This window comes from Ammospiza nelsoni, chromosome 15 (assembly GCF_027579445.1).
Source record: "Ammospiza nelsoni isolate bAmmNel1 chromosome 15, bAmmNel1.pri, whole genome shotgun sequence".
Classification (NCBI taxonomy): domain Eukaryota; kingdom Metazoa; phylum Chordata; class Aves; order Passeriformes; family Passerellidae; genus Ammospiza; species Ammospiza nelsoni.
In genome coordinates this window covers 11,911,381-11,931,888 of record NC_080647.1, presented here as the reverse complement: position 1 = coordinate 11,931,888, position 20,508 = coordinate 11,911,381, and the positions used below count along the sequence as shown (strand labels likewise).

General features: G+C 42.2%; 1 protein-coding gene across 4 annotated transcripts in view; it reads right to left on the bottom strand.

Annotated features, from left to right (window-relative positions):
• Window positions 1–20,508, bottom strand: part of PAK3 (p21 (RAC1) activated kinase 3) — a 127,179-nt gene that overhangs the window by 9,733 nt on the left and 96,938 nt on the right. For all 4 annotated transcript variants that reach the window (XM_059482655.1, XM_059482657.1, XM_059482656.1 and 1 more), the window contains exons 4-14: window positions 17,280–17,433; window positions 16,160–16,197; window positions 14,801–14,932; window positions 14,033–14,195; window positions 9,591–9,654; window positions 5,861–5,909; window positions 4,972–5,084; window positions 3,968–4,085; window positions 3,509–3,608; window positions 2,883–3,079; window positions 376–513 (exon numbers count right to left, since the gene is read on the bottom strand). In XM_059482655.1, coding sequence (XP_059338638.1) covers window positions 376–513; window positions 2,883–3,079; window positions 3,509–3,608; window positions 3,968–4,085; window positions 4,972–5,084; window positions 5,861–5,909; window positions 9,591–9,654; window positions 14,033–14,195; window positions 14,801–14,932; window positions 16,160–16,197; window positions 17,280–17,433 — 1,266 coding nt within the window. The remainder of the gene's footprint in view (window positions 1–375; window positions 514–2,882; window positions 3,080–3,508; window positions 3,609–3,967; window positions 4,086–4,971; window positions 5,085–5,860; window positions 5,910–9,590; window positions 9,655–14,032; window positions 14,196–14,800; window positions 14,933–16,159; window positions 16,198–17,279; window positions 17,434–20,508) is intronic.

Below are 20,508 nucleotides of genomic sequence, written 5' to 3'. Positions count from 1 at the left end.
TCAAGAGGGACTGGTTTTCAACCCAAAGACTATCAATTTAGATTTGATCTAATTAAGAAATTGTTTACAAGGAGAGTGGTGAAACACTGGTACAGGTTGCCCAGGGATGTTGTAGGTGGAAGTCCATCTCTGGAAACATCCAAGGTCAGATCAGATGGGGCTCTGAGTGACATGACCTAGTTTAAGAGATCCCAGCTCAGTCAGACTAGATGACCTTTAAAGGTCTCTTCCAACCCAAACCATTATAGGATTCTACTTAGTTTTCATTTGAAAGCACCAAGACTGGAGCTTAATATGTGGGGGAGCCACCTGATGCCTTTATTTGATGAGAAAACTGATCTCTTGGACATCAGCTGCAGCTGTTTCCCATCCTACCTGCAGAAGTTCCTTGGCAGAGCCTCGCCTGTCCACGTCCATCTCCAGGCAGCAGTTGAGGAAGTCTCGGAACACGGCCGAGAGTCGCTCTGGGTTCTGCAGCTCTGGTGTCCCGTTTGTAGCTATCAGATACAGTGCCTGGAGACAAAGCACACACAACACTGTGTCATTCATACCCAGAAATACTCACACACACCCTATTTTTAAGCTCCAATCTCCACTGGCAGTTTCTCTCCTGGCAGAGGGCTGGAGATGACTTTCATACATCAAGAACTACAACAAAACCCCCCTCAAAAACCCTGATGCAGTCACAGCTATTCCAGCATCAAAATGATCTTGCCTTGACAGCTGATTTCATTGGCTGACTTGGTTAGTAGGAACTACATCAGCACATTTTACTTCTCCAAGTATTGACAGAGCTTTATAGACCATTTTAAAGAGTCAGCATGGTCTAAATATATTATTTCAAAGGATTATTACACAAAATGCATCTGTGCAGTGCTCACTGGTCCCTAAAGTATGGCTTCCATAAAACAAAATTAATAAAGTTTTTTGCTCTATTCTTGATAAAAAAATGGTTACTGGATAAAAAAGAAAAAGAAATCCATCATCTTATACCTTGGGTAAAAAACCAGAAATATTTGCAGTCTCATGTTCAACAGACATGTCAAGCTGCATGCACAAATAAATTATGATGAAAAGGCAGAACTGGGCAGACAGGACCCACCTTCAATTATCTTTCAGCAGTCTCTAAAATTCCAAATCAGCTTCACTTATGTGGTAAAACTTTTAATAGTCTCATCAGAAAAAGGAGTAATTCCATCCCAATGGTAACCCTCCACTGATTTTAATACTCAAGTAAACGTATTAATGACAGCCCCATCCTAGAAACTGCCAGGCAGCAAACAGGAGGTTTTGGCAGCTGGACTACTGAAGACTCAGTGACATGGAGAAAATAACTTGGGCTAGGAAAGAAAAATGTTCACTATATATTACAAGAAATCCAACAACTAGTGTGCGCTATCAGCTAAAAAATTTTGCTGTAAAAAGCAGTCTTGCTTTATAAGCTCTTCTGTTCAGAGGCAGCTGAGACCTCTTACACAGATCTCAAGTATATCTGACTGTGAATTTGGTCAGAAATAGGAAATCCAGTTATCTTTCTAACAGCTGACCTGAGGCTTCTTGAGGAGTCCTAATCAACATTTCAGATAAAGGAAGCAGGGAATTTTCAGCATCCAGATCAACAACATTAATTCTTTTCACCTGCTTTTACTGCCTTATACAAGGCAACTGTGTTTTTTGCAAGTGAAATATGGGTTCACAGGAAACAGAAGCAAAACTGTGATGTGCAAAGGTCTCTGCTGGTACAACAGGGCTGCAGTGACAGAGGCCTAATGCCACCCTGCCACTGCAGTGCACTCTGCTTATTCAGCACCACTCTGAATCCAAAGCTGTTTATTTCTTATCCACCATAACAAGGTGACACAGTGTGCAACGCTACACATGTGTGCCTGGAACCAAAAACCCCAGGCCACCTATCAAACCAAAGGAAGTCTTCCAAGAAAATTTAGGAACCTTCTTCAAAAAGTGTGAAAGACTTGTATAATTGAAAGAGTGAAATTTGTATAATTGGGGTATTCTTTTCTTAAGCAGCTGGGAGGTATGTCCTGACCCTTCTGCAGTTTCTTCTGTCAGTCTGCAACACACAGTCTGGATGCCACAAATCAGAGAAAGCACAGAGAAACCTTACAGCATGGAAAAGCTAAAGATCATGCTCTATTTTAATTCCAACCTTAACAAAACATATGTATGTATGTATACATATAGGTAATAATTAATTTTCTCATAAATTACCACAGGAATTAACTGTGCAGCATTTTGTTTCAGCTGTCAGTCATGAGGTTTTATCCTGGTATACATTCCCCCACTACTACATACTCATTTGGTGTAAGAACTGGCCACTTCATTTTAAGATATTAGGATAAAAGTGAAAACTTCAAAAAACACTAGTTTTCTACAAGTATCTGTGCTAAAAGATACTTTTAGAAATGTGTTTGATAATAAATAATTGCATTATTAGAACAGTGATCTTTCCTGGAAGGCTCAAGTAATCAATCAGCACTGGTCTGACACTGAAGAGAGTTTTGTGCCTGCAGGTACAGCTCCAATGCTTATCATAAAAATTCTCCAACTGGAGAAGCATGGCACTTAAAAATTTTTGTCATTTGGAGATACAGCTCAAAAAGAGTTCACAAGGAGCACAAGAAATTTCAAGCATCACTGAAGGCTGAAGGGGCAAGTTTCTGCACAGGTACATGTCACTTTGCCTCTGAGCTTCTCACACTGATGCAACCAAAGCTATAGCAGATGCTGATGTGCTGTAGGAACATTTTTAGAAGTGGGCCTTTGTAGAATCAGTTCAAAGTGATGTGAATGGCATTTTATCTCATGGAAGACAAAATATGGCACAAATTAGAAAGACAACAGTATCTGATATTTCACCTTACCCTGAGAGGATTTTCATTAAGGTAAGGAGGTTCTCCTTCCACCATTTCTATTGCCATGATCCCAAGTGACCAGATGTCCACCTTGGGGCCATATGCTTTTCTTGTTACAACTTCTGGTGCCATCCAGTAAGGAGTCCCCACCATTGTGCTCCGTTTACTCTGCTCAGGGGTGATCTGAGCACAGAAGCCAAAATCAGCTGAGGAGAAAAACAAATACTGTTAAAGCCAGCTTGAATTACAAAACCAAGCAAAAGAACCCCCACTCTAAGTCTGAGAATGCACTGTGGAATCTAGCTGGAAAAGCAGCCATGCTGTGCTTTCTCAGGGCTGTAACCAAGGTAATATGGAATTGGCCACTTAAAGAAACCCTCATGTTTCATCCACTGGCTTTTACTTAATCACTTGAAGCTTTAGACTGTAACTCCCTCCACTCTGGAAGGGCCATACAGAAAGCAAAGCCACTCTTACACCCTGTTTCTCTCTGGACCTCTCTGCACATTGCAGCTGTGCCCTCACAGCAGGGTCCAGGTGCCCCCACCAGCACCACTTTTGGAGAACTGGCTATCACTCAAAAGGAATCCCCCATCCCACATCCAGGAATGCTGCATGTGACCAAGAATACCTACTCAATTTGACAGATCCGTCCATCCCAAGAAGAATATTGTCACTTTTGATGTCTCTGTGGATCACTTGGTTGGAATGAAGGAAATCCAGGGCTTGCAGGCACTGGTAAGAGAAAAAAGAAATGTAAGGATAAAAATTCATGACATGATTTCATCACATGAGACAGGAAATAATTTTATGAGATTTTTTTTTCCAGGGGAGTGGTGAGGAAAGGCAGAACACGGTGCAGCCAAGGGAAGAGCTTGCTGCTCCAACCCTGTTACAGTCATGTCATTCGAGGGGAAGGCAATACTAGCTTTTGAAAGGGAAACATCAATTGTTGCTACAGGCTGTCCCCTGCCAACACAGACAGAATGACTGCTGCTGCAGTGGAGCTGCTCTTTCTTCTCCATACAATGACAACACCACAAGCAGAAGCATCACCTTGTCCATGCAAACAGAAGCACAAGTGGACCCCTCACCTCCCGACAGACAGCAGCAATCTGTCCTTCATCCATACATGTCTCGGTGACAACATCAGTTAAAGAGCCTCCAGCCAAGTACTCCATCACCACCCACAGCTCATCACCTACAAGGTAACTGAAAGGAGAAAATAATGCTGTGGGGATGAATGTGCACAGCCAAACTAATGAATAATCATAACCTACAACTTGTCTCCAGGTAACTTGCAAATGAAGACAGAATAAAATGAAAAGGACATTCATTCTAGGCTACACAGCTCTGGGAATCTGCACAGCGGAAAAAGGATATATCTTAGGTGACAAGCAAGGGAAGAATGCACTTAGTAAGATAAACAAGCAAAGATAAATCTGGAACCAGGACACATGCCACCAGCTAGCTCATCATCTTAACTCATGAATTCCACCCCTAACTCCAGGAATGATGCAACATAACTTTCAAACTTATCCATGGGAGGAGAGTGTGCACCACTGAGGACAGAAGTTGGTCCAATGTTTGGAAAACCTTGCAAAACATACATTCAGAAACAGCAAAGGCTATTAAAACACTGTCAAGTTAGGTGTTTCTGGAAACAAGAACTTAGTCTTCCTGGCATCCCCAGCAATGGAAAACAGCAGAAACCACCCAAAGGAAAGAATTTCTAGGAAAGAATTTCTTGTCAGCACTTTGCACAAGAAACAGAAAATCTGATCAACTTTGAAAAAAAAAAACAAAACAAACAAACCCAGAACAACAAAACAACAAGGAAATACCTGGAATATGGAGCTGACAGACTGTTGTTTTAGTAAGATATGGCTGGTCAAGGTTTTTGAAAAGTGACTTCAAACTATGCATGCCAGAACAGACTAATAGACTAATGCAGAGCCAATGCAATCTCCTCCCATCCACTGGAGATGTGTAGAGAAAAAATAAAGAGCTCCACGTTCTGCAGTGATCAAAGGGTTTTTTTAACCTTTGGCCTGCAGTGTGTAAATGAACATTCACGTGGTAATACAGAACAACTTACCTGTCTAAATAGTTAACAATATTGGGATTCTTATTTTCCCTCATGACCAGGATTTCATTGATAATTAGTTCCTTTTTGGGCTGCTGTTGGAGATTCATTTGCTTTATGGCCACCTAAAATGACATTAAAAACCATTAACCTGAGTAGTCTATTGCACAAGATCAGACTGAACATGCAGTGGACAGTTCCATGATTTTTGATTGTATCACCTGCTATTCTTGATTACACAACAAAGCAAACACAGACATACATTATGGATGTTGTTTCACAAGAAAAATAACAAGAATAATAATGGGGAACAGAGACAGAACAGTTTCTAAACCAATACATTTATACTGGCAATAAAAATTATCTACTTTTTATTGGCACAAAAGCTTGTTGGGATTTCTTAGCAGATTTCTCTCCATAAAAAAAACCATTCAGGAATAATGTAACATGGTACCAGGGTGGGATCAACAATACTGAGGAGAGCACCAACTTGTTCTGAAGACAGAGCAAGTAAAAAAATTCATCTCTTAAAACTGGACTTAAAAGCTGTGGGTAAAGCATCCAGCCAAGCACAGAGAGTACCAAGGCCCTTATTGATTCTAGGAATCCACAGGCACCTTTTCAGGCATTTATGAAAACCTCAGATCCAGTGTTGCTGGAAAGCATATGGCCACAGTAAGTGCTCAGTTTCTCAGGCACAAAACCACACTGTCCTTAAAGAGCTTTCACTGAAAAGCTGCAGACAGCAGTGATGGATTTTGCCAGTTGACATTTGTCCATGCTTCAGAGGAACAGCCTTTGCAGGAAAGCTCTACTGGCCACCCAAAGCTCCAGCCACAGCTCACAGCAGAGGGGAAAGCACTCAACAGCTGCAGAAACTGCTGGGATTTTTGACACTCACCTCTTGTCCTGTGGCAATGTCAATCGCTGTATAAACAGTTCCTGAAGCCCTAGAAACAAAACAGCAGGAGAAAGTGAGAAACACTGAGAAACACTTCAGTCCCTGGAAGTGAAAGCCAGCCCAGACAGGAGAGCTCTGCTGCCTGGAGTGTTTATAAGGGCTCACCCACTCCTCAGCCAACAGCAGGGCAGCCCACCAGCCCTCTGCCAACATGAAGAAGGGCTGGTGCAAATGTCCAGTGTACATCCCACATTATTCTAATTCAAAACCTAAGGGCGGGGGGAGTGGCTAAGAAAACTGTTAAATAATATGTTCAATTCCTATCCATTTTGCTGTGGTTAATTTATTTTTTTTCCCTCTTTTTTTTTGTGTGTCTGTGAGTGTGCTTTTTCCATGAAATGTAACACACAATCCAGTTGGGCCTTCTCACACCTTTAAATTGAATCCATCTGCCAAACTCAGGCAATGTCACACAGTCACTCTGAGAACCCTGAACATATGACAGCCATTTGAGGAAAAGATCTAAATACAGCTTTCTCCAGCATGCAAATAAACAATTTTCCATCCATCCTGCAAGGTCACAGCTAGAGCAGGTTAAGGCATCTATTATTTCACATACAAATTGAGGACTTAGAACAGAGGATACTTAGAGAGATTCTTTGTCAAGAACAGGTTTTTTTCAAGAACAGGTTTGCAGGCAGCTGCTTCTGTTGAGTGCACCCAACATGTGAAGGACTCTTCATGGTGTCCATGTCTTGCTTCTGTGGCACACACAGGTTGTGTTGTAGAGCCACCAGAAATAAATAGTGTGCTCATCTGCAGACTAGACAGGGTAGGGTTTGGTTTGCCATCTGCCTTTCCTTCAAAGATGTTCTTCCCCATAATGACATGAAGAGCTGAAAAAGCCCCAGTCAGAGGCAATTCCTTTGGGTTTCAGAGCATCTAGGGGCTTGAAAAGCTTAGCTTCCTTCTGAGCTAAACCACAGTTTTACACTGCCATCACTTAAGAAGCCCATGTCTGCAGGAGCAGTGAGGCAGTGGAGAGCCAGGGAGGGAATTTTCACAAGCAGGAATGTGCATCCTGCAAGTGTCCCAGTGATTGAAAGTGCCAAAATGAGTTTGCTCCTTCTCACACGATCCCTGGCTTGTTTGTTTACCTGCAGGCTGAAATATTTCAGAAGCAGTTTAATTCAACAGAGACCTTATGTCTGCATTGAGAGCAATATTCTCATTGGGCATGCTATGCACACTTTTAATATAAAGGCAAATGCATTTTCCTATGAATAATTGACAAGATTAATCCAATTTGTTTTCATAAGAAGTCAACAACATTTATTCAGAATTGCTAACACTGTGATGATTCTCCTGAGCAAAGTCGTATCAGGCTTTATTTCAAAACAGCTCCTGAAATTAGAATGTTTTTGGAATGCTCCAGGCCACCTACTTGTGAGGAGTTTAGATAAAGATAATTTAAGTAAAGCTGAGACTTAAATGCAAAGGCTTTACGATTCTGCATTACAAATTTTCACTTCTAAGCCACTCATTTCTGACCAGTAACTTTTAATTTGTCCTGCAGCACCTGGTCTTTACTGCAGTTAGGCAAGTGCCAGCACTCACCATTAGATCTGTGTCACTGTGTGCAGTGCAGTACTAACCAGGCTGCTCATGGCTCCAGACTAATTTGTCTTGCTACAAGAGCTAACACAGCTTGAGCAAACACAACCTCTTTATCAAGTTCTAGTTAAAACTAAGTTTCCTCTGGTATCAGCAACATTTTCAGTCCTCAGCTGGAGACAGAGGACAAAACAGGGACTCAGCACTGACCTGTTCTGCAGCACAGGCCTGCTGACTACTGTTCACTGCCAAGTGGCTGTAAAACCATCACAGTCTTTAGTAACTTCCCAGCTCTGTGAAGCCAAGCAGTGCAATGTGCTGGCCAGTTGCTCTTCCTCACATAAGCAGCTGCTCTCTACCTGGAGTTCCCTGAGCAGCCATACCTCTCCCTGCCTTGCTCTCATTAACAGCTACTAAAAACCTGCTCCCTTCCAACACCCCAACACTTGTCTTTGGCACAGCTGTACCCAATTCCCTGCAGAGGTGGCAGCTCAGGAACTGGCACCTGCTTTAACTGAGCAAATCACCTGCTGAGGCAGTGCCACAGCCCAGCACTGCTGCAGATGCCCAAACCCCAGCCCTGCAGCACTCTGGGTGCTCCTGATCATCCTGTTTGATTACCTTTCTGATCATCTTTCTCTTTAGGATCTTTTCCTATCACAGTAAGTTGTCCTGCAGTGTTAGAGGCATGAGTTAGTTATGGCAGCAAACTACTCCCCAAGGAGGAATTTTAACTAGCGCTATGCAATCTTCAGGCTGCACTAAAATCTGGAGGAAATCCATTCAGATACCCTTTTAGGCCACATACCAGCCACTTGTCTTTCCACCAGTTGTCAAGGCACCTTTGTGCAAGCTCACTCCCACGTGAGGGTGATGGTCACGTTCTCACAGTGACAGCAATAATCTGCTTCACACACATGTTTATTCTGCTCTCACTTGTTCAGCTGACACCCCTTTCCTAAGAGACAGGCACAGCTTGAAGTTTCCACTGACATTTTACAAATGACAGCAAGAACTAAAGCTTTGGATAGGAAGCAAGTTGGAATTTGAGAAAGGGTTTTTATACAATAATGGAGCTTAAAAACCTTGCCACAAGGGCTCTACCAAATCACAGAGATCTAAGATAAACCTGCCAGAGAAAGGGCATGGGTGTGTCAGCCTTATTGCAGTACATTAACTATTCCAGGTTAGCAACAGGCCACTCTGAGCTCAGGCCTCACAAACAGTTAAGGCAGAACAACATCTCCTGATGCCAGAAAACAGCTTCTGTCCTCCACTGCCAGCAGTGGCCTGGCATTACACAGATGGTGCCAGTCCTCCTGGAACAACACTGCCAAGGAAACACCAATGGTGCAGGCAGCCCATAGTTAAAATGCAAGTCAGATACCTAATTTTGAGGTAAGTTCTTTTGTTCTTGCCTCCTCACATAGGAAATATTTCAAATTGATCCAATTTACAGTTAGCAAAGCTGGGTTTCAAAAGCGAATGGCTTGGGTGATTATTTTCAATAAATGCCTAGAACCTGCAGGATCCACAAAGGATCTGCCACAAGGTAGATGATTTATCTTCCTCTGAAGTGCATTGGCACTGTGTCAATTACTGAATTTTTGGGTTTTACAGCCCCTGCTAGAAAAAAAAAAGCTTATTATTTAATCTCTGGTTTCAGTTTCTAAACTATGTGGTTATAAGCCTGACCACTGAATATTGTTTAAAGCAAATATTTGAAATAAACATTACTGAGAGCTGACAACTATCAGGTGGTATGTTTCTCTTTTAGGTAATAATGTTTTTTCTCCTTTCTTCAGCATGGTCATATTATTTTGAGACATACAAAAATGATTTCTCCTAAGAAAATAAGCAGACAAGAGCTACACACTTGAGGGACAACAGATCCTTCAGGCCTTTATGCTTGCTGCAGATGAGATTCTGTCAGCATCAAGTTGTCTTTCAATTACTTTTGACCACAGTTATAAATTCTGATCTGTACTGAGAGACAGGAGGATCTAAAGCTGATCACATCTGAACATGTTTGGAGCTTGCCTATCTTCATGCTTGATGCTCCACCAGCAAAATACCAGGCCCATGGTTTTGCACAAGTAACTGGGATATGACTTACCCTTGGCCAATTTTTTCAAATCGAGTGTATTTCTTCTTAGGATCTCCCACACTCACAATGCTCCCTGAAAGAAACAAAATGCAAGATTCTCACTTCAAACCAGAGATTCCACCTTCCAGCAGATCCAAAATGCAGCCCCACTGTCTGGGGCTTTGAGCCATTTGTGGTCAGTTGGGTAACAACAACAGCAACAGAGGCAACTCCCCAGCACAGATGGCCTCCATAAACACTGATTTGTTACAGTACTTTAGGGTTACCCTGACAAGAAACTGAACACAAGGAGAAACATCCAGAACAGACACAGATCAGAAAACAAGAGGCACCAATGCAAGCGTTTGTTCGCTACAAACATTAAGGAGAGCTATAACAACTCTGCCTGTATTTTCTTGGGAATAAACACACTGTGATTCAACAAAAGGTTTACTACTTCTGAAGATTAAATGTACCTTCTATTCACTTTTTTATGAGCAGGTACCATTTTTGGAACAGAAAGAGTGTTTCCATGAGAGGAGGAGACCATCTCAACCTTTCAGCAGTTTGCCAAAAGAATGCCTTCATGTTTGCAGTGAACAGCATCTCATTTTGCCATCAAGAATGATGGGGTTTCAGAACCAGGGCCCCCATCACTGGTTTCCAGGCTAAGTTCTGAAGACATCCCTGCTCTGCACAATTTCAAGAACCACACTGCTGGTTTTCAGTGTGACACAGCCCCGTCACTCACACTGGACTCGCCCTCTCACCACCACACACACTGTTCATGTTCTCCTGAAACCAGCAGGGTGGGTAACAAGGACAGCAGTGTTCCTGGGTGCTGGTGTGACACAGACAGCTGTCCAAAGGGATGCTGATCCTGAGCCCAGCTGGTATGATGCAGAAGACAGATCAAACAAGGGCCTGCTGCCTCCCAGAAGCTCCATGCTGCAGCAGTGGGATGGTCAAGCTCCACAGCATGAGCACAAAGTTTATACCTTCTCATCTCCTATCCCTCATTTTAGGCAGCTAGAAGGGAGCCCCAGAGTCCTCTAGTCATGTTCTTCTCTACTGAAGATTTATTCTGTAGTGAAGACCTGCTCTAGAGAAGCAGAATGAGCATTTCTTTATGCCATGTGTTTCAGTGAGATGAAACTATGAAAAGTTAACCAGATTCTGAAGGTTTCCCAGCTTGGGTTCCCGACACACCAATCCACCTGACTCTTGCAGGTTGGCACAGCAGGGCAGGACCACTTCAGGGCACTTGAGACCATGTGGGCATCCCAGGCAGCAGGCAGGCTCACCCTGCCATCAGCCCTGGCTGGCATTCCCAGAGTACTGGGCAAGGGGAGTGAGCATGTGGGGCAAAGGAAACCTCTTCTCCTGCAGCTCCCATTAACACTCTTGCCAAGGGCTGCAAAATTGCCTTAGCAGGGAGTGTACCAGATGGTGCTGCTGCCCTGTCTTCTCACTGTGCTGGCAGGCAGATTCCTGGCCAGGCATCCAGTCAGATGCCCATTTGGATGCTGAAGACCTCTCTGCTCCATACAAATGGCCTGGACAGGGGGAAGAGGAGTTTGTGACTACTAAGAGGGAATGGTGCATCATCAAGTTTTGTTTTGGATGCACAGGTAAACAAACATGTGTTTGGATTTGTAATACAGGGATACACAGCCAGATCAGTCAAAGGAAATAAGCTGCAGATACTGAAGTCTTTCCTTCTGAACTCATCTTCTTAAACTATTTCTGTGATGTACATTCCAAGGTAAGTGCTTAGAAGACATTTGCATTGAGCCACCACCTCAGGCTTCACTGTTTGCATTCTATCAAGGAAACTACCAGACCAGAAAAACCAGTACTGTTTATTGAAATAAGCCTTTCCATTTGTTTGAGTCTATCAGATTTTGGCTCTTTCATTAGACACAGACAAAATATCCTAATTACTGCTTTTTTTCCTTCCCATCAGATTCCTGGCATCTCCAAATGTGCAAGAAGGTGTCAAGCAGGGCAAGGTTTAACTTCAGCTGTCAGTGGCATGAAGTCCACAATGGGTGATGGGGCCAGACTGTCCCACATGGGACTGACTCACACCCTGTGGCTCACAACCCCATGAGCTCTGCAGCAGTAAATCAAACATTGCTCCAATTCTGTGCTGGGCTAGACAACAGGAAAAACTCTGAGCTGCCAGTGCCTGGCTGGGTGCTATTTTCAGCAAGTTAATGGAATGGTGTATCTACTACAACAGATACCACAAGTTCATGGAAGTTCATTTACTTCAGGGAAGAATACAGAGAACGACTGAAGAAGAAAGATTTAAAAAAATTATTTTCCAAATTTGCCACTAATTTTGAAGTTCAGATTTCCAGAGTTTTTCCTCAAGACTTGAGTAGCTGCTTTTCCAGGGCAGTTGTTTGTGGCTGGTTCCCTGTACTTAAGCCAATGTACATCAAACATTACAGCATTAAAATTAACAAAGTGACAGGTACACAACTTCTGCTCAGACAAGCACTCCCTGCTCTGGACAAAAGATAAACCTATCAGCTATTTTGATGTCTTTAAGCACTTTACTTTATCAAGTCCTAAATTAAGTGGATAACAAAGCTGAATTGGGCCAGTTCTGTTTTATAGTTATCAGTGGAACATAGTCATGATTTCATTACAGACAGAATTTTATTTGATCTTATCTCAATATTACAGTCTTTACTCACTAATAAAACTCTAAAAGCTCTAAAAGAACTCAAGCTATTTCAAGCAGAAAAGAATTATGAAAGCAATTTTAGATAAAAGAGAGCAGGGGACATCTTCCTAAAAGTAGCATAGAAAGAGTTGTGAGGGAAGTAAGCAAGGTGGAACAGTCATGCAAGTTAAAATAGAACAAGCACCACATTGCTTAAATATAATTAGTTCAAGACTCAATAAAAAAGCATCATGCCTGTTTTCAGATAGCTTCATGAAAGCACAAAAATATTTTCATTGCCCACATCACAATTTGCCCAAGGCAGACATTCAGACCTTGCTCACTTGGTAGCAAATTGTTAAGAAAGAAAAAGCATGAAAGCATGTAACATTTCAAAGATGTAACTCCCCAAAACTCCAGGGCTCAGTGCCAATCTGGCATATATAGCAGCTTGAACAAATGATAGACACACCTGAGCTCATGGATGCAGGGTACCTGTAGCTCTCAGGGGGAGCAGCCTGCCTCAAACATTTAGCATCAGCTGAAGAAGCAGAATTCCTCTCTCTATAAGCTGACATACCTGCAGGTAACCACCTGCTCTGGAATTTATTTCACTGTGCCCTCAGCTAAAGCTATTGAATTTATCTCTTGGATACTCCCTAATGTCACTGAGATTCATGTCAGCCTGGTAAGGATGCAGGAAACTCTGCAAGCAGCTGAAATCTCACAGCTAAGGAAGGCTCCAGCCTGTGCATTCACAGCAGCCATCAGTGGCAGGGCAAGGATGACAAGAAGGTTGAGCAATGGCAACCACTGAGAAAAGGCCACAGCCACACAGCACTCTATTACAAGCATTTGGCTCCATTAAAGACACATTATTGGCTCTGTGATATGACAGAAGGAGGTGTAGATCAATCTGCTTTTTTTTTTTTTTTACTAACAATTAATGGTAGACACAATAACTTGGCTCTGCTCTGAACCCAACCATTTAATCTGAGAACACTGCACTGGCAGCTATCACATGCAAGAAGGGCTTGATGTGCTTCAATAGAGAATGATCTGCACAGGGGTTGGAGCCAACAGTCAGGATTCTAAAAGTATTAATGGGCTGGGAATTAGCTATGAGAAAGTGCCTTGTTGTCTGAGGAACATATAGCAGATGCTTCTTCCAAAGGAGATCTCACTGACAAAACTGTAAAATTCTTAAAAATAAACTGCAGAAGTAGGAGGAGCAATAACAATTACAAAAAGGACAGCAAGAGAATACCTGAAAAATGTGTAACTGTCCCAAGGAGAGCTCACTGAGGCTGAAGAGACCAGCTTAGTGCTGCAGTTGTCTACTGGTAAAAAATCCCACACCAATATAAAACCTCCCACAAACAAAAACCCAAAAACCCAACAGATTTTTGCAAAGTATTTTGACTCTGATGAACCATGAGAAGTTAGGAGTCTAGAGAGAATTCAGGAACCCAAACATTCTGTTTCATTTGGCCATTAGTACACAGGAGTTCCCTATGTCATTCACTAGGTCACAGCCTTTTGCTCAACCACAAATAATCTCAGCTTTTGCCTTAACCACAGAAGGAAGCTCAGGCAAACCCAACCCAGTCCCAGCTGCCCTCAGAGGCAGCAGGAACACTCCAAGTGTTCTCTTGCTGCCTCAAAACACAACAGTTTCTGTAGGGAGCTGTAAATGACTCTGTGACACTAAACTGCAAGAAACATTTGGTACAGCTAATACTGACACATGCAGCAAATACACTGCTCTGGCAGACTCAAAATACCCAATACATACTCAGTTTCTCTAGGATCTCCTCATCTGTCATCTTGGACTTTTTTCTCTGCCGGTCTGTGTTTCTGTACAGGGTGTTTGTGTTGGAGTTTTCAGGCTGGGGAGTGGTGGCTTCTTTAGCTGGTGCTGGTGCAGCGGCAGGTTCAATAACAGAGCGGGTGTAGATCTGTGACAAGAAATTATTTTGTGTCAGAAAGGTGGCTGGCAGAGATCCCCCTGAGATCATATTCCAAGTACAAGCCCTTAGGAAGATCGTGTCAGCCACATCCAGGACTCTAAAACTGGTTTTGCTGTCCACTTCCCAAACTGAACAAGCAAAAATGAAAGGTTACAAGTTCATGGCCAGTTTCACATTCAATTTTCATGGACTTGCTGATACAGTCCATGGAGAGGGGCAAGTACCTCCAGAGGCCAGTATGTCCTATGTACTTGCCAGGATATGTATCTGCATCTTTGGGTTGCTATCACTGCTGACAAGGAGCCTGCACAGCTGGACAAAGTGGCTCATTTTCACACCTGTAGCATTAAAGGACATTAAAGTACCTCTTACCTGATATAAAAAGAAAGCCATGGCCCTCACCAGAATCCCAGGAAACTGACACAAGAATGTGAAAGTTCAAACCTGAATTTCCCAGTGTCAGTGGCTGGAGTGAAGCTCTGTGTCGTGGCAGGACTTCCACCCAAGCACCTTCAGCCCCTTCAGTCCTGTCTGATCACAAACTTGCAGCTCTGCACTGCACCAAACACAGACCTAACAAAGCTGGCACTTACTGATTTGGTGTGTTCAGGCCGTGGGGCGATAACGGGCGGAGGTTCATTGTCATCTTCCTCCTCTTCATCATCTTCATCCTCTTCTTCAGACACAGAGGGAGCCAGAGGAGGTTCTGATGCTGTTTTTGTGCTCTGTGGACAGACAGTACAGTGAGTGACAGTCTCTATCCTGGCACTTTGAAGCTCTGACAGCTACCTACACCCTCAGTCTTCCCAGACATCAGAGGCCAATCTAGACATGCACTTGCTCCTATGGGCCTAAAGTTTAAGTCAAACCCAGCACAACACTTAAAGGAATAGGTGAAATGAACTCCACCAGTCCCACCTGCTGCTCAGAGGCAGGGGGTTATATCATCTCATCCTAAATTTGCTGGTGAAACAAAAAAATGAAAAGGCACCTTCTGAAGTTTTTACCAACTGCTTTAAAGCTGGCTACAACAGACCACTAGGAGAACTGATGCAAATCGAAGGCACCATTCAACATATTCACATCTGACTGCAACTCTCTTTAAAATGCCATCCCTTTGGTCCAGTAGAAATAGCAGTAAGGGAAGCCCACAGCAAACAGGGAGAGCTGCGTTGGTAATTTTGGAAAGCTGTCATGCTGACTGTCTCACTACTGCCTCTGTCTGCTAGACAAAAATACTACAGCATCTGCCAAGGTGTCCATATCCACTGGAAAAGCTACTGGGAAGGGTTCCTCTGCTCTGGTGAACACCACACTTCCTCTGAGAAGTGTGTTTTATTAAAGATAAGGGAAGTGGCATTGATTGAAAACCTAAAGTGTGAATATTCAAAGATGATTTTCATTTCATTATACACAGTTGGCTGTGTAATCACAAACCTCACATGAAGCTGCTTAACACTTTAAAATAAAAGCCAAATCCCCATTCAGTCACTTGCTATTTAATTCACTAACAATAACCCTAATAAATTTGGTCAGTATTAATGTGTATGTCACTCCTACATCTCTGGGATTGCTATTGCAATCCAGCATTAATTAGAGTGGATGGTTATTTAAAACTTTCCTTCAACGGTTCCAGTGAGTTACATATCAATTATAACCTTATTTATATTCAGTTATATATCCAGCTGTACTAGAGAGAAATCATGAAACTTGATAGAAATGGCATTCTAGATTTTTAAAACTAAATTAAAATTGGCTCATTAGGTGGTGCTGCATATTGTTGTGAATGATATACACCATGGCTAAAACTAGCAATCTTCTGTCTGCTAAACCAGACTTTCACCTTATTAAAAAGAACTCAAACAGAAAATCATAAATCAGCCAGGGAAAGTTCATGGCTTGCTCCACAATTCTTAAAAATTAAGAACATCAAAGGTTACTTTCCCACTCACCGAGGGATGGGCTTCTATGTATCCATGGGCGCTTTTATCTGCAATGAGCAAAGGAGAATGAACCAGATGCTGCTAATAAAAAACCCTGCCTGTTTTGGGGAATCCCACAGAACAAGTCAACCCAAATAGAGATTGCTCTTCTTCCACACTATCCCTTCAGGAGCAACACCAAGGAAGAGAACAGAACAAAATTCCAGACTGTCTATTTCTGGCTTGTTTGCTAGTAAATAAAGTAAATAGAAATTCAGCCAAGAAAAAGCAAATTGTTTTTTAACTGTCAATGCTTCTGTTCCACCCAAGAGCTAAAGCAGCTTTCTCTCTTTTTTTTCTCCTTTTCTTCCTGTGGTCTTTTTTTTTTTTTTTAATTAACTGCATGCATTCATTCTCATTAGCTTGCTGACAACATTTGCACAGAAAAGCTTCCTCAAAACTCCCCTTAGCCACAGCAGCTCTATTCTGACAAAGCATGAGAACAGCTCCTGGGTTCAGGAGCACACATGAACCGTTATGAAGTCTGTATTTCATCACAAAGGGAATTGCTATTTTAGCACACAGTAAGCATCAAATTAGCCAAACACTTTAATTATGAAATTTGGGTAAAAAAGATGCTTCTCTCAATCCTGGAGATAAGTGCACAGTTTTCAGAAAGACTTCTGAGAAGTTTCTGCATTTTGGAAGTTGTCCCGGTTGAACCCTCAAATTGAGGAAATGACAGACTCCAGCGCCACAGACCATCCTGTGGAGGAAAGGGAACTCCAGCAGGTGACACTCCAAATGCTGTCTGCACCCTGTTGGCTACTGACACCCTATTTCTAGCTGAAGCTGTCAACAGGCACTCTACCAAACTAATACTATCTTAATGGCATTTTTTTTACAAAATCTTGGTTAGTTCTAAAACCCTGCAACAAAGCAATTTTAATATTTTTAATATTAAATATTAATATTTTTAATATTTTAATAATGTTTGGGGGGAAGAAAAGGAGAAATGGAATTAATTTCCGGAGTATTCCACAATAAGAATTGGTTCAGGTTGCCTCCTGACAACTTGAATGTTGGATTTTGCTCTGACTCATTCTGGAGCCTCCCTGCTGACCTCCCCTGCTGGGAGACATCAACTTACCTCCTGATGTAAAGCTCATGTATTTCTGGTTGTTAACTGTTTCTTTTGAATCATAAAATTTGAGAACATCTAGAACAGCCTGTGGGTTCTTCTTCTGCTCCAGTTTTGTTATGTTGGAGGTCTGTAGTAGCCTGGCCCACTGCTCTGGAATGCCCTGTAGACATTGAGTGGAAACAAAGTGGGTTTAGAGTATTTAAAATCTGCAGCCTCACAGATCTTTACCAAGATCCCATGCTTGCTGTAAGATTACTTGCAGAAATTTTGATTGACACCTTACAATTAAAATTAGATGCAATCATTTCTTCTCTATCAAAAATCTAGCTAAAACCAGGACCCAACTTTATAAAAATAAAGTAATGACTGTGAAAGGAAAAAAAGGGGATGAAACTTCTCTGGAAATCAACTCTGCTCTTCCATGGAATAGTGATTTAATGCTTAAGCTTGTTTGTCTGGTGATTCAGGGCAGACATAACAAGACTATTCTATATTGGTGCACAACACAGTGTTTTTAGGAGCTTTACACTGGACTTTTCATGCTTAGGAGCACAAACACATTTTGCTGAAATGATCACTGCTGTCTGATTCAAAGGTAAACCCCACCCTGATCCAACTAATTTTCAGTACACCAGGGAACACTGCAGGGTAAAGAATCTGCCTTTCAGCTCTCAAAATCATGACACTGAGGTATACCACAGCTGCAAAGGATGTCTCTAGATTCTCTACTGCAAACATACAGAAACCAGGGATTCATAAAACAGGCTGAGAGTTCATCCAAAGCTTTGGATGAATTCTTGGACATTTTATGGGTGAGGTGGAATTTGAAAATCTATCCAATTACTAAAAGCCCCAGCTTTACACTGAAATTCTATTGATGAGAACTTGCTTCAGTTATCCAGGACAATTCCAGCATGTCATTTCCCCCTTTACTGCACAGCTGACATTGACCAGCGAATTGCAGGGCTCACTGAAGGAAAAACGTGCCACCCCAATCTACTTCCATACAGCTTCTTCTCAGAAATTGCCCACAAAACAATGTGTGACATGGGCCTCCAAAGTTTAGGATTGATGAAAAAAAAGTGGGAAAAGCCAAGCAACAAATCTACTGCACACACATCAACCTGCTGCTGCAGTGCTATGACATCTCAAAGAAGCATTTGGGGCCTGTGACGCACCTCTGGGAGCTTCCCTGGGCACATCTGTGAGCCATAGAGATCTGGCTGTAATGGACGTAAATAAAGAAAGAAAAGAAAGTTAAAACAGAATGTGGGAAAACTCAGAAGGTGGTGGGAGGAGGAAACCAATGGGCCAGAATGGGCAAGTCCCATCTCAAATGGGAATTACTAAGTGGATACCAAATAGATCAGGTGGTAGACAGGCTACAGGAAGGTAGATTTAGGGAAACAGAAAAATCACAACTGTTCCAAAGTTTGGAAGCATCATTCCCCCTCCTTTTGCTTTTAAACAGTTTTTCTCTCCTCATAAAAATACATTCCTGAGAATTAATGGCAGTTGACCAGAAAAATTACATGTGCTTTCCCCAGTCAATTTAAAACTAAACAAAAAACAAAAAACAAAAAAAAAAACAAAACAAAAAAAAAAAAAAAAAAAACAAAAAAAAAAGAAAAAAAAAAAAAGAAGAGAAGGATCAGATTCCAGATTATCATTTTTGAATGGCTCTATAAAAGTTTTTTCCAGGCTTGGGCGTTCGCCAGCCCTGAGATCACCCTTTGACCAGTGAAGACAGCAGATGGTCAAAGTCAGATTGTGAAATCTGGGAGGCTGTGAATTGCCACAACACAAATATTCTCTGTGTGTCAGACTGAAAATCAGGACAATTGCAAAGAAATGCTTGATTAGATTAGGAACGTGCAACTTCTTTGGATCTACAGCCACAACTTTTCCCACTTACAAATGTCATAATCTAGAAACTTTAAAAGTTTGGTGGGTAACCACATTTTCTTCTAGGCTGGGGATGAGAAAATAGTTTCAAACATGCATGCCTTACAAAAAAACATACCTCAAAGGCCTGCTAACCACACTGCCCTTCATTCAGAAAATGCAAATCCTTTTTCAAGAAAATAAAGGAACATAGAGCTCTAGCAACATGCTCCCACCCAACAGTTCCAATCAATTTTATTCTCTGCTTTAAAAGCCCTATTTCTTAGCAAATGTGGTTGCTCCAAGCACAGTGAAATGGAGATGTAATATATTTTCATGATGAACAACACAGGTTGGTGCAGAAGCCTGAAAGCCAGAACTCAGGAGTCCATGCAACTGTGCATTAGGATGCATCTAACAGCAATCAGGGGATGCAGCTGGGACAATGGTTTGGTGTCAGAAAATGGCCCAATGCATTGCATATAACCAGGAGAGCAGGCACTACTGGCATGACAGCTGCAGTAATTCAAAACAAAAAAACCCTGTACGTTTGCACATTGACTGGATGCTCCCATGGCACTTCCAAACTTTTGAAAGAGGCAGACAGTGGGAATATCAGAACATGGAATGGGCTAGTGGCAGTCCCTTCGCAGGATGTACTAACCACAAGACTACCCAGCTGATACACAGGTTCCATCCAGGTTGGGACAAACCAAACATGCCTAATGTACTGTGTAATGCAATGCCTGCATCTGGGATAGTTGGGACCAATGTCTAGTTCCTAATGGTGCAAAAATTCCCTTCCTTTGACTGATGCTGGACTCCACTGAGGACTACAGTATTAAGCCTTGTGCTGGCAAGCTGTGCATGGGAAGTCTCCTGTCCCTTTGGTTAGTTTTGAATTGGTTGCAGCTTTCTCAGACTGCAGCACTGCACTTCCACACTTCAGGAACATGTGTAACTGCAAACCAGCAGACATCTCACATCCACTGTTGGAAAAGGAAGAAGGTATTTATAAAGAAACTGTGCTACAGCAACAAAGCTGGACCTATTTAGCCATGTAGATTTGATTTGCTTTGTGTTGGTGGCATCTGACAGCGAGAAAACCCAAAAGGTCTCTGATGCTAGAGACTGTTTTGAAACACTGGTAGATAATAACAACATTCAAAATTATCCAAACCTTGATCCTGAAACACAGATAGTGAGTGCTTGTGCTTAAAACTGAAGTATGTTAAGCCTGATGTCTCTCCTTTCTGTTCCAGCTGGCAGGGACATGAACTAACCAGGACCCTGACCACCTGTCAGATTGTGAGAGAAAATGAGTGTGACCCATTGTGTTTGCCTGGAGTCA